This window comes from Humulus lupulus, chromosome 2 (assembly GCF_963169125.1).
Source record: "Humulus lupulus chromosome 2, drHumLupu1.1, whole genome shotgun sequence".
Lineage (NCBI taxonomy): Eukaryota > Viridiplantae > Streptophyta > Magnoliopsida > Rosales > Cannabaceae > Humulus > Humulus lupulus.
The window spans coordinates 13,922,463-13,933,877 of NC_084794.1; the positions used below are offsets into that span (position 1 = coordinate 13,922,463).

Consider the following 11,415-nt stretch of genomic DNA (forward strand, 5'->3'; position numbering starts at 1 on the left):
TTGGTGGGATGTCTGCTATAACTATAACATACAGTGTCATGAAAAAACAATAAAGTTATAATTTTTCCAAATAACAAAAATAAAAAATGAGCCTACAGTTGTTGCATTTTCTATGCCTCTATTGTAGAATTATTCGAAATTATATACTCTAATATTAATGTAATTACAGAATAATATATGTTTAAAAGTGTAATTAGAAATTTGTCAAAAAAAAGTGTAATTATTATTATTATTATTATTGTGTCTATCCAAAATGTAATTTTCCAAATATGAATTTTTCTTATTTTTAAATTTTTTTGTATGGAAGAGATAAATAATGAGTTAACTATTTTTTTTTTTTTTTAGAAAAAGATTAACTATACAAATGGAAAAGAAGAAATAGAGGAGAGGCAATACAACCGCCCAAAATTTATTTTGAAATCGGAACTTTGGTCATTTGGAGTGAAAAATTGGAAGCTTAAATATGGAAATCAATCAATTTGAAATAAAATCGAACGGGAAAAGTCAAGCATATCTTAAGTTTCTACATATAACCGGAAAATTTTCATCAGTAGAGCTATTCGTCTTTAGCTCTCTGCAACTGCTATCTACTTTGATTTTCTTGCTTCTCTGGTAATTTCTTCGCTCTTCTCCATTTTATAGTAACTCTTACAATTACACTATCTTCTTCATTTTCCTGTGTTTATATGTATATGTATATATATGTGTGTGTATATGCGTTTGTGAATGTGTATGTATATATTTATATATCTGATGAATGTGTGTGTATGACTTATGCTTGTAACATTGATCAACAGAAGAATGACCATGAAAAGAAAACGAACATCAATAGTTTGTGACGTCGAGAAGAGTAATTTGAATGAAGAACTGATTCAAATGTCTGGTTCCACCATATTCGATCTTCCAGACCAAATCATTGTTGAGATTTTCTTTAGTCTCACCACCAAAAGCATTGTTTTCTGCAAATCCGTCTGCAAGAAATGGCGCAATCTGATCTCGGAACCTCAATTCGCTGAGTTACACTTTGCTCAGGCAAAGCCCCAATTCTTGTTCCGAACTCTGGATTCCATTCGAATTTCGAGAACTCTGTACTTGGTTGAACCAGATGATCAGGATGGCCCTGGTTTCGAATCCGATCTTGATCTCTGCATGCCTTCATTTGAAGAGTACGGTTGCCGTTATCGTCGCATGAAACTTAATGCCAAATTGAAGATCCCACTACGCAATGCCGAAAGTGTGCTAAAAAACCAGGATGATCCTAACACGAAGAAGAAGAAGAAGAAGCGTTGCCTTAATTTGAAGCCGAAGGATCACAAATTCAAGATTGTGAACTCTTGCAATGGTTTGCTTTGCTTGTCCGAGCCATTGCGCAATGATCCTGTTGCATTGTGCAATCCAGTAACTGGAGAGTTCATGAACCTCCCGCCGGGTAGTTGTGATGATGAAGATCTTACCGAAGTCATTGACTGTGGATTTGGATTCAGTCCAAAGAGTAATCAATACAAAGTCTTAAGAGTTTTTAAACGAATCTATTATGTTAAACGCCCGGAGCACCATTACGATACCTCTTTCAACTTCACTAACACATACGCAGTGGTACATACTCTTGGTACAGATTCATGGCGTAGTGTTGATTATGCTCCTCAGACAAAGTTCAAGCTAGGATTTCCTACCTATCTTGATGGCGCTCTATATGGGCTTTATGTTGACCATGGAAGACCAAATTATATAATTTCTTTTAATTTCGACGACGAGAAATTTGAGCAACTCGATGTTCCACCTGAATGTGAAAAGACATGGATAACAGATATCACCATGGGAGTTTTAAGGGGTAATCTTTGCGTGTGCGATAGATCTGATCTTTCCGTGGATATTTGGACACTGCAAAGCTTTAGCACTGTTAGAAAAGCTTGGAGTAAATTGATTACTGTGCACTGTGATTGGCCATATGGTTTATATCAACCTATTCACGGGTTCAATTCTGGAGCTCTTTTGATATTTCGTAACGATACGAGTGAACTGATGTACTCTAACCCAGATGGCTTCGAACCCAAATGCATTCACCTTTGTGGCCTTAAAACGAGGTACGAAACCATAGTTCACATTCCTAGCTTTATGTCACTCAGGGACATCGTGGCGGGGAATAGTAATGTTGAGATACTCAATGTCAATACAAGGTAAAGATGTGTTTATTCAATACAGTTTTTCTTTCTTCATTATCTTGTACTTTTTTGCTTTCTATACCTAGTGTTGTTTTAATGTATGTCTTGTTATGCCCCCTTTTCCTGTTTGGGGTTTGTCTTTGTAGTGTGGGACCTATAGTGCAGTTTAATATTGTTATGATTATTATTATAATTAGTTCTTAGTGTAGAACCAATAACCTATTTGGTGACATACATTGGCAAATGTTTTAGTCAATTCTAGATGATGATAACTAGAAGTTTAGTAGGTTGTTTATGTGATGTCTGGCAATGAAAAAACTTAGAAATTTTCATATCCTCACCTGAAAACCCTTATGTCCGTACCTACACACACTTGTTTTCATTTGATAGCTCTGTTATCATAAATTGAATGACTGAAAAAACTATTTGTTAATTAAAACATGGAAACTTGACAGGAACATAATACAAGCTATTGTGATTTTCAATGTTGATACAGATGTGGGAGCTTAAAACTGCCAGGAGAGACTAAAGATCTCATTTTGAAGGGGCCAGTTTTTGAAGACGCACTGGACAGCGATTCTTTCGAAATTGAAGAAGACTATTGGACCAATTACTGGTGGAAAAAGAAGAAGGTGAGGAACTGATGTGTTCTTTGTTTGGAGTGTGTTTAAAGGGGCTAGAAGATGGAATGTCAAGATAGACTTTATGTGGATCTTGGTGCTTAAATTCTTGTCATATTTTTGATAATATGCTGCATTTTGCTCTCAAATGGGCTTGGATTTTTTACTCTTCTTTCTAGAAATACCAGTCACTCTTACGCTATGGGCTATTTTTATTAGTTGCGCATGCAAAATTTATGGCGGCATTTAAACTATTGCCCTGTTCATAACTTGGGTATAGGTATGCCTATAAATACTACTTTTTTTTTTTATAAGTTTGAGAAAGCTTGGACCACTGCCCTAGAAGATCCAATCATGTAAGATGATCAGCCTTTCATATATTATAAATTTAGGGAATATTAGATTGTTCCTATAGTGTTGGAATAAAAATTCTGTACGAAATTTTTGTTAGAAAAATATCATGATAATATTTCAAAATAAATAAAGCATAATAAAATAGAAAATAGAAAAAAAATAGTAAAATAATATAATTATTTGCAATCACAATTATAGCAGTCACATATGCAAAATTATAAAATAACAAAAAATTTAGGTTGTCTTAGGTAAAATTTTTTAAACACAAGAATAAAAATATATTTTTGTTTTATGTTTATTTAATTTTTATAAAATAAAAATGTTTTTGGTAACTATTTTTGTTTTTTAAAAAATAAAAATGTGTTTGATAGAAAAAACTGATGAGGAAGGAGAAAAAAAAGCGTTTTAAAAAAATTATAAGTGAGAAAAAGCTCCTTTCAAAATTATGCAAAATTTAATTAAAAAATAAAAAATAGAAATAAATTTACCGAACACATATTTTACGTTTTGTTCTTACGTTTTTATTCAAATAAACATCTTGTGGTATTATAATTCCCACTTACTGATTTTTCCAGAGTTTCATCTGGCAGTTTGATAGTTTCATCTGTTATATCTGTTACAGCAGGGGCATTTTAGGTATCGTCAAAAATGTTCTATTCCTAAACACTATATATATATATTTTTAGAAGAGAGTTTTAAAAGGAGATGAGAACAATTTTTGATTGGGGTTTTTTGGGAAACACTTTGAGAGAACTTGTAAGGGTAGCGAGAGAGAGGTTTGATTCTTGGAGTTGTTTTCTTCAAGAATTTACATGTAAAAGTTTCCTCATCTCTAGACCGATTTGTTTTCTGGTTTGGAGCTTTGTAGATCAAGCTGTAACAGAGATTTTATCATAGTGGAACCTCAATCATGGAGGAATTGGATTAGGCTAACACATTGTTGGCTGAACCAGTATAAATTTTTGGTTGTCTCTTTCTTTTTACTTGTTCTATGCTTTGTTGATTTTATTATTGTTGTTTGAATTGATTAAGTGCTTGATTGAGTTCTGTGTTGTGCATTTACAACACATCTGTTTATTTGCACATTACTGAACAAACCCTTAAGAAGCATGCAATTTTTTTATTTGAGACGTGGTGCAAATTCCATTCCCATACTCTTCGACTTCTTAGGCAATTCTAGATACCATTAATAAGTTACTAGAGTATAAGCTAAATTTCCTCATATGTTAATTATGGGTCAGAGCTTCCACATCAAATGCTGAAGCTAGAGCATAATTCCATCTCAAATGGAGGTTTGAAGAGATTCGAAACCTTACCTAGTATGAGACACCCTTACAAGACATGGTACGAGAGACTTATTGCAGATATAGAATTGTGATATTTGCAACAAAAGTACTCAATATTTGAGGATTGTACACGACATAGATCTTTTTTTTTTGCGAGAAAAGTACCAAAGTTAGTAAAATAGTAATTCCGTCTAGTTCCGTTGCACAAATATTTTTCCAACATTATTAGTCCAATCCTTCATAGAACTTGGAACTTGAAAATTCATTATATTGTAATGTATACCCAATAAGCTTAGTGTACCCATCCCTTTCAAATAATAAGAAAAAAAAAGGCTTAGTGTGGCATTAGCTTTAGTCACACTAACCTAAAAGAGTGTCATCTTATTTTCCTACGTCATAACATCAAAAGTGAGTTTATGTGATGTGAGTATCCATCTATATAGCTATTTCGATGTTGCTTTTGACCTTGCCATGAAACGCACCGTTTGAGTACGATTTTAGATTTTACTACAAATAAACGATATTTTGTTTGGGAACCTGTTTCGTGTTTTGTTCTTCTCTGAAAAATGCACGCTTTAGGCGGTGGAGGCCTTGGCGGGCTATGGGGCTGGAACCTCCCACCGAGGAAACACGAACGACTTCGCTCCAAAAACCAAAGAAGGCGACCTAATTCCAACTCTTCGGAATCTGCCCACGCGACTGGCGGAGCCGGTGACTGGTTCCCCTTGAAGCAAGCCGTGACGGCGGGCTCCCTTGCTCTCACCGGTGACACAATTGCTCAGCTCAGTGAGCGTTGGAGAACCTCAAAGGCTTCGAAGCAACATTCCTCTCCCTCCGATTCTCAGGTCTCTTATTTATTTATATATTCGTTTTTTATTTACTTATTTTATGGGGAGTTATTTGGGCTAATTATTGGCTCTGGTCAATTGCCGAAAATAATGTGTGCTGTTTGGAGTGGAAGAAATTTGGTTATGAGTTTCTGGGCTCCATTTATAATCTTTCACGAACTCGTTATAGTATTAATGTTGTATAGTTCGTTGGAATTTTATTTTATGCGTACTGTTTGGTTGCCTAGAAAATGCGGGAGAAAAATATATAACTTGTTTTAACTGTCTTTCAATTCGTTGGGTGCCTTTAAATACTATTACTTTTTTTTTTGTTGTTGTATGATTTTTTTTTTAAAAAAAATTAATAATATGCTCCTATTGGTTGGTTTTCAAGTAGAAATTACAATTCGACCGATTAACTGTTTAGGGAAGTGATGGTTTGTAGAACGGGTTTGTTCTTTTGATTAGTATTTGTGAAAGCTTTAATGAAAGCTCAATGGAGTTTACTATAAACTTAATGGAGGCCATGCCTGTTTGGATATGATGGCTCCATGGCATAATTCTTTCCTTGCTTCGTTTATGAAAAATTATCATTTAGATAGTAACGGTTGTATCTCAATTCTAAGGGTCATTTTGTATCTGTTGGAGGCAACTGTAGTCTTTAGCCTTAACATATTTTGCATTATGGTTTAATGAACTTGTGTGATTTTCTTTTTTTTTTTATTGGGGGGGCCAAAGAAACCTATGCTTTCTATTTTGTGCTATTATTTTCAAATGATTGGTTCATAGGGTTTTTGAGCTTCAAATTGACCGTAAACTATTCTATAGGATGTGATGCAGACTCTCCTTTTGGACCATAATTGGCTTCGTTCTCTTCGAATGGCGTCCTATGGATTTCTTTTGTATGGTCCTGGTTCTTATGCATGGTACCAGTTTCTTGATCGTTGTTTGCCAAAGCCAACAGTGAGGAACCTAATGTTGAAGGTTTAATCTCCTTATTTTCTCTGTTTTGACATTGTAATTTCTTAGTTTTAGCAGTGATTTTCTTTTTCTCTTGAAGGTTAAATAACTGCTTAGCTTCTTGCAAAATATGATTCTACTTGCAGGTTCTATTAAACCAAATAGTGCTTGGTCCATGTGTCATTGCTATTGTTTTTGCATGGAACAATTTATGGCAAGGGAAGCTCTCACAGCTTCCAGGCAAATACCAGAATGATGCTCTTCCTACCCTACTTTATGGTAGAAGCCAATTTAAGTTATTATCTGTATTGAATCTTTATTTATTTATATTAATATCTGGGGAGAAAAAAAGTCTTATTTACATTGGCTTAATTGCATGATTATTACATTGAAATTTCTTGCAACCATGCAGGCTTTAGGTTCTGGGTACCTGTAAGTGTATTGAACTTCTGGTACGTTTTTTTCTACTAATTTTTGGTTAATTATTTAGTTATTTATTAATTTTTGCTCGTTTTTTTTAGTAGTTTCATTCTCATTTGCAAATAGGTGTCCTTAAACTTGTTACCACCCATAGAAGTTATAGGACAGGAAATTGTTCTCTTTTCTTTTCTGCATATGTCTGGTAAAAATAAAATCTTAAGAAAAAGTAAATCAATTGAAGTCTCTAGCTTTTTAAAACTATTTTTTATTCTAAAGGCGCAGAAATTTGTTCGCTTTTCCTTTTTGCATAGGTCCAGAGAGGTAAAGGAAATAACACACTGATCCATGTATCTAGACATTTGCTTGAATCTCGATTGGTATATAACTGACAGGATAGGTCTTAAACTGAATGATGATCTAATTCTGCATTCGTTTTTAAAAATATTAGTATGAGGGAAGGGATTCTATCATCTATAATGGATTGTTATGGCACACTGTTCGCCTTATATTCTGAGTATTATTTTCAGTTGGTATCTTTGGAAGGCTGTAGGTCTTATTTTAAACCGGTGTTATGTTATGACAAATATACAGGGTAGTACCTCTTCAAGCCCGTGTAGCATTCATGTCAATGGGTTCAATATTCTGGAACTTCTGCTTGTCTTCTACTATGAACAAGTAGTTTAATCTTTTGGTTGTATGGTATCAACACAGAATTTTTTACTGGAGGTATAATATCCAATCTCTTCTCTGCATTTGTGTTTGTTACTTCTCATTGTATTTTGTCTCCTTATTTTTAAATTCTGCTTATTTGTGGATCTCGATAGGTTAGGAGAATATGTGGAAACCTGAGGTGATGATTCAAGTCTTGTGCTCTCCACATTTTCTTTAAAGTTCATATTTTTATGGAAATTTGCCAACGCAATTTTGGCCAAAAGGACTTGAATTTTCTTGACGCTCGTCTTTGGACTCTACTTGAAATCTGTATAGAAAAGGCTGTGTTTTTCCAATTTGGGAATGACACATGTTTTACTTGGTTACTAGTTTTAGTAGTTATTCGTGCCATTTTGGAGCTGACCCGTTGATTTGTATCATGAATCGTTGATCAAATTTATTTTTCGTTCATTGCTAAAATACATAAATGTTAGATGAGATGAATAGCTTTTTAGGTCTTGGCCATTTCAGTGGCATGGCATCGATGTTGTCCTGGTACATTAAAATGAAACGAGATTCACCTGGCCTGGTTTTCAGAAGACTCAGGTAAGTGGAGATTAAGAGTTTGTTCCTGAATGTTTGGACCACCTGCTCTTCACATAAGTCATTATTGGAGAAATTACAGGAGGGAAAATGAAATGGAATTTCTCTTCTTAAGGTCATCCATATATTTTGTTTACTGTGCTAGTCGTACTTTGGGTAGTAAATTTGATCTTTAAAAGCCATTTGAAACGAAAAATGTCCCTGGCCATTATGAAGTAATTTGTTCTTGTTTTCGGCTGAGAACCCAACTGCAACATTAGGATTTGGAGTCGCTTTAAGAAAAACAATTTTTAACCCTCCACAAAAAAATTTAAAATAAAATTGAAAATACACACTTGTCAGCCCAAATGGAAAAATATCTAAACATAATTTCAAGGATAGCATATGTTCTTATATTGAAAAACAATTTACCATCTTATCGAAATGATATTATTCTGATGAATAATAATAAGAATTAGCCTTCATCAGTAATTTATTTCCAACATTATCAATGAAAAATCATAGAATGGAACATGTTCACTTGAATAAAATGACTGCTGAGATGATAAAAGAGAACCGAAGCATCCTCAAAAACAGAAAGAAGCTTGTTTCATAAGCAGTTTGTTTATTCAAATGTAGAGCCCTATGAACTTTTGCTTTTTTAATTTGTTTATGTGAACTTTGAAAAAGAAGTGAAAAAATATATATTATATATACATGCCCAAGATAATTGCTGAAAACTACATTTAATTTGAGCTCAAATTAACAGACACTTATGTGGATGATGTCGTCTTCTTTTGCTTTAACTTTCATTAAATAACGCATTGACTTCTAGTCCTAGAACATCAGCAGATGCCTTGGGAAATTATTAAGGTTTTTAACTGGATAATGTAATTTTTTTTCTTAGGTAAGATATAGTGGACCTATAATAGTATTTTAGAGGGTAAAATTATTTTAAATTTCCCTTTTCTTTTTAGAACCTTATTCCTTTCTCAGTTTCCATTTCATCTTTAAATTTCTGGAGAACTAGCCACCAAAGTAGAGAATCTCCTTTTAAAGTGGGCAAAGAATTAAACTTTATTCGCACTAAACAAGAAATCAAAGCTTGAAAAAGCAGATAACAGTGAAAGATAGATAATCATATAGTCATGACTCCTAACCTTTGATTAAATATAGAAAAAGGTCTAAGAAGTTGTAACAGCTATATATAGTCTTAAAGCTCAACGTGAAAACAATTTTACATTCAATCAAGTAAGGAATCAAAATCTTGAAATCAAGAGGAGTTAGACATGTTTAGAAGAACCAACAGCAGCGGTTCCTCTAATTCTGCTTCAGCGCCGCCACCATTGAACTGGCGGTCTGCAAGGGAATCTGCTGTTCCTTCTCCCAACTCCAATGAAGCAAATTATGGGGAGCTCTTGTTCCCAGCCTCCCGTTCCTTCCGAAGCAACCCTGTAAGTATTCCTTCATTTTTCTCTACAAGAAGGGAAAAGAACAGGATATATATTGTTTTTTAACTGATGTTTAATTTTGCATAACCCTTGATTGGCTAGCCAATCAACTTCCATTTGACAAGAATCTATACATATATACATCTCTGATTGGTTCTAAAAAATTGATATGCAAAAGTAGAGAATATAATCATTTTTGTTGTGCCTGCAAGAACATCAGTTGTTTATATTTCTTTTCTTTTGCAAAAATACTTTTTCTTTATATAAGACATTAAGATCGTGATATTAGTTGTTGTTCTTTTTGACTTACCAGGATTTTAGAGGCCCAATGGAAGCTCAGCGGCCATTTCGGAGAATGTCATCAAGCTTTGGCTCAACCAGGTAATCATTATCTGCTTCTCTTTCTCTCTCTGAGGGAAAATGATTTGCTTTATATGGAGATTTTTGTAACTGAGTTGGAATGATATCATTCCCTACTCCCTAAATATTCACTTCGTCGAGACATTTCTTCTGCTTTCAAGCAAAAATTAGTGCTAATCTGAAGAAAATTAAGTACAAACTAGTAAAACAATTAAGCAGGGAAACCACCGGCAACAAAAACCATTTCAACACTCCAATCTTCAAATGAATTTATTTTCTCTGAGTATGCTAATATTGCTCATTTTACCATCATTCTTGTTTGTTTTCCTTCGTTTCCTGATCTCTAATATCCATTATCACCCTTTCTGCAGTGTCCCTTCTCTACATCGTTCACCAGTTCGTCTCCTAATCCTTGACAATGAACCACAGATAGAACGTGTCGCTCCCCGGTATATGCAGATCCCCCGAGAGTCTCCACCAAGGCCGATTGAGTCATGGCATTTTCCAGTCCATCGAACAACAGAACAACAGTCCAGAAACTCAAGCCAGTTTCAGCAACAAAGCAAAGCGTTGGAGAATCTCAGGAAGGAGTTCTACAATCCCGTGTCAAAGAGATTAACAACAAAAGTCAATTTATACTACCGTGACACTCCTGTGAATCCTAAGGATTTAGAATCAGATGAAGATGGAAAAAGGTGTGCCATTTGCTTGGATGACTTTGAGCGTGGACAGGAGGTTATGCTCACTCCTTGCAAGCACATGTTTCATGAAGACTGCATTGTGCCATGGGCCAAGAGCAACGGCCAGTGTCCAGTTTGTAGAGCTGTTTTCGGGCCTAAAATGAGAGATTCTTCGTTGAGCACTAACAATAATAGTTTTCTCACTCCAAGGATGGCTGGTTCTGGTTTATCTACACAGGAGTTAGTCTCTATAATAAGGGCACTTGGGGATAGTTTCCAATGGGGTTACTAAGAGTTGCTGTGGAATTAGTGGCTTGCAATACTATGCTCTCTTGAGAACTTAACAAAGGAAAAAAGGGAAACAAAATTTGTTTGTTTGTTATAAGCTCTTTTAAACTTTCCAATGTATAATGCTGTAGTTTGAGCAAAGAAAGTTAAGGTAAAAAGAATATATATGTCGATAAAGAAATGTTATGCAACAAGGGATTTTAAAAGAATGTTTCGTGGCTTCTACTTTGTGTTTCAAGTCGGGCTGCACCTCATCAGTGCGTACTGTGGTCCTTCTTTCACTTCCGAGCATCTGGTCATCAGATTCCGAACATCTAGTCAGGCCTAGTACCGAAGTCGAGTGCTACCGCTGAGCTTTCATAGTAGACTTATAATTGTTATTGAAAAATATCTGCTAAAGGAGGGCTTTTATTTAAGGATGATTTTACTGAGATTGCTAACTTTTTAGCAGCTTAAATTAAGTTACTTAACTAGACTAAGATCACATAAAAACATGTGGTTTAGACCAAGTCAGCATATGCGAAACCAACGAAATACAATCAAACAAGACTAAAATGGATCATTATGCACTAGACCTCCGACCTGTGACAGCAGCTGATCATTTTTTATTAGTTGAATGATCTCTTTCAAGCAATGGCAGTATTAAACTCCCTTCAAGCTACCATATGAAAAACACCACTGGTCCAAGACATACAAGCTTTAGACGCCTAGATTTAAAACCATGAATGGCCATCGAATCCACCATATTTGTGAGTGTTCAAACCTATATCAACA

At 34.6% G+C, this 11,415-nt stretch overlaps 3 protein-coding genes and 1 long non-coding RNA gene across 4 annotated transcripts; 3 read left to right on the plus strand and 1 right to left on the minus strand.

Annotated features, from left to right (window-relative positions):
- Positions 1-801: 801 nt before the first annotated feature.
- On the plus strand, positions 802-2,806 carry LOC133813936 (F-box protein At3g07870-like). The gene is made up of 2 exons (XM_062246964.1): positions 802-2,177; positions 2,659-2,806. The coding sequence occupies exons 1-2, from the start codon at positions 802-804 to the stop codon at positions 2,804-2,806; spliced, it is 1,524 nt and encodes a 507-aa protein (XP_062102948.1).
- A 2,126-nt stretch (positions 2,807-4,932) lies between these two features.
- Positions 4,933-7,778, plus strand: LOC133817338 (uncharacterized). The gene is made up of 6 exons (XM_062249831.1): positions 4,933-5,267; positions 6,078-6,233; positions 6,356-6,488; positions 6,622-6,661; positions 7,221-7,355; positions 7,454-7,778. The coding sequence occupies exons 1-5, from the start codon at positions 4,989-4,991 to the stop codon at positions 7,306-7,308; spliced, it is 696 nt and encodes a 231-aa protein (XP_062105815.1). The 5' UTR covers positions 4,933-4,988; the 3' UTR covers positions 7,309-7,355; positions 7,454-7,778.
- A 148-nt stretch (positions 7,779-7,926) lies between these two features.
- Positions 7,927-10,864, plus strand: LOC133817337 (uncharacterized). Its single transcript, XM_062249830.1, has 3 exons — positions 7,927-9,316; positions 9,627-9,694; positions 10,045-10,864. The coding sequence occupies exons 1-3, from the start codon at positions 9,152-9,154 to the stop codon at positions 10,643-10,645; spliced, it is 834 nt and encodes a 277-aa protein (XP_062105814.1). The 5' UTR covers positions 7,927-9,151; the 3' UTR covers positions 10,646-10,864.
- Positions 8,981-10,050, minus strand: LOC133817339 (uncharacterized). Its single transcript, XR_009885528.1, has 2 exons — positions 9,624-10,050; positions 8,981-9,338 (listed from the first exon to the last, which is right to left on the minus strand). It is a non-coding gene; the product is annotated as an uncharacterized LOC133817339 (long non-coding RNA).
- Positions 10,865-11,415: the final 551 nt, after the last annotated feature.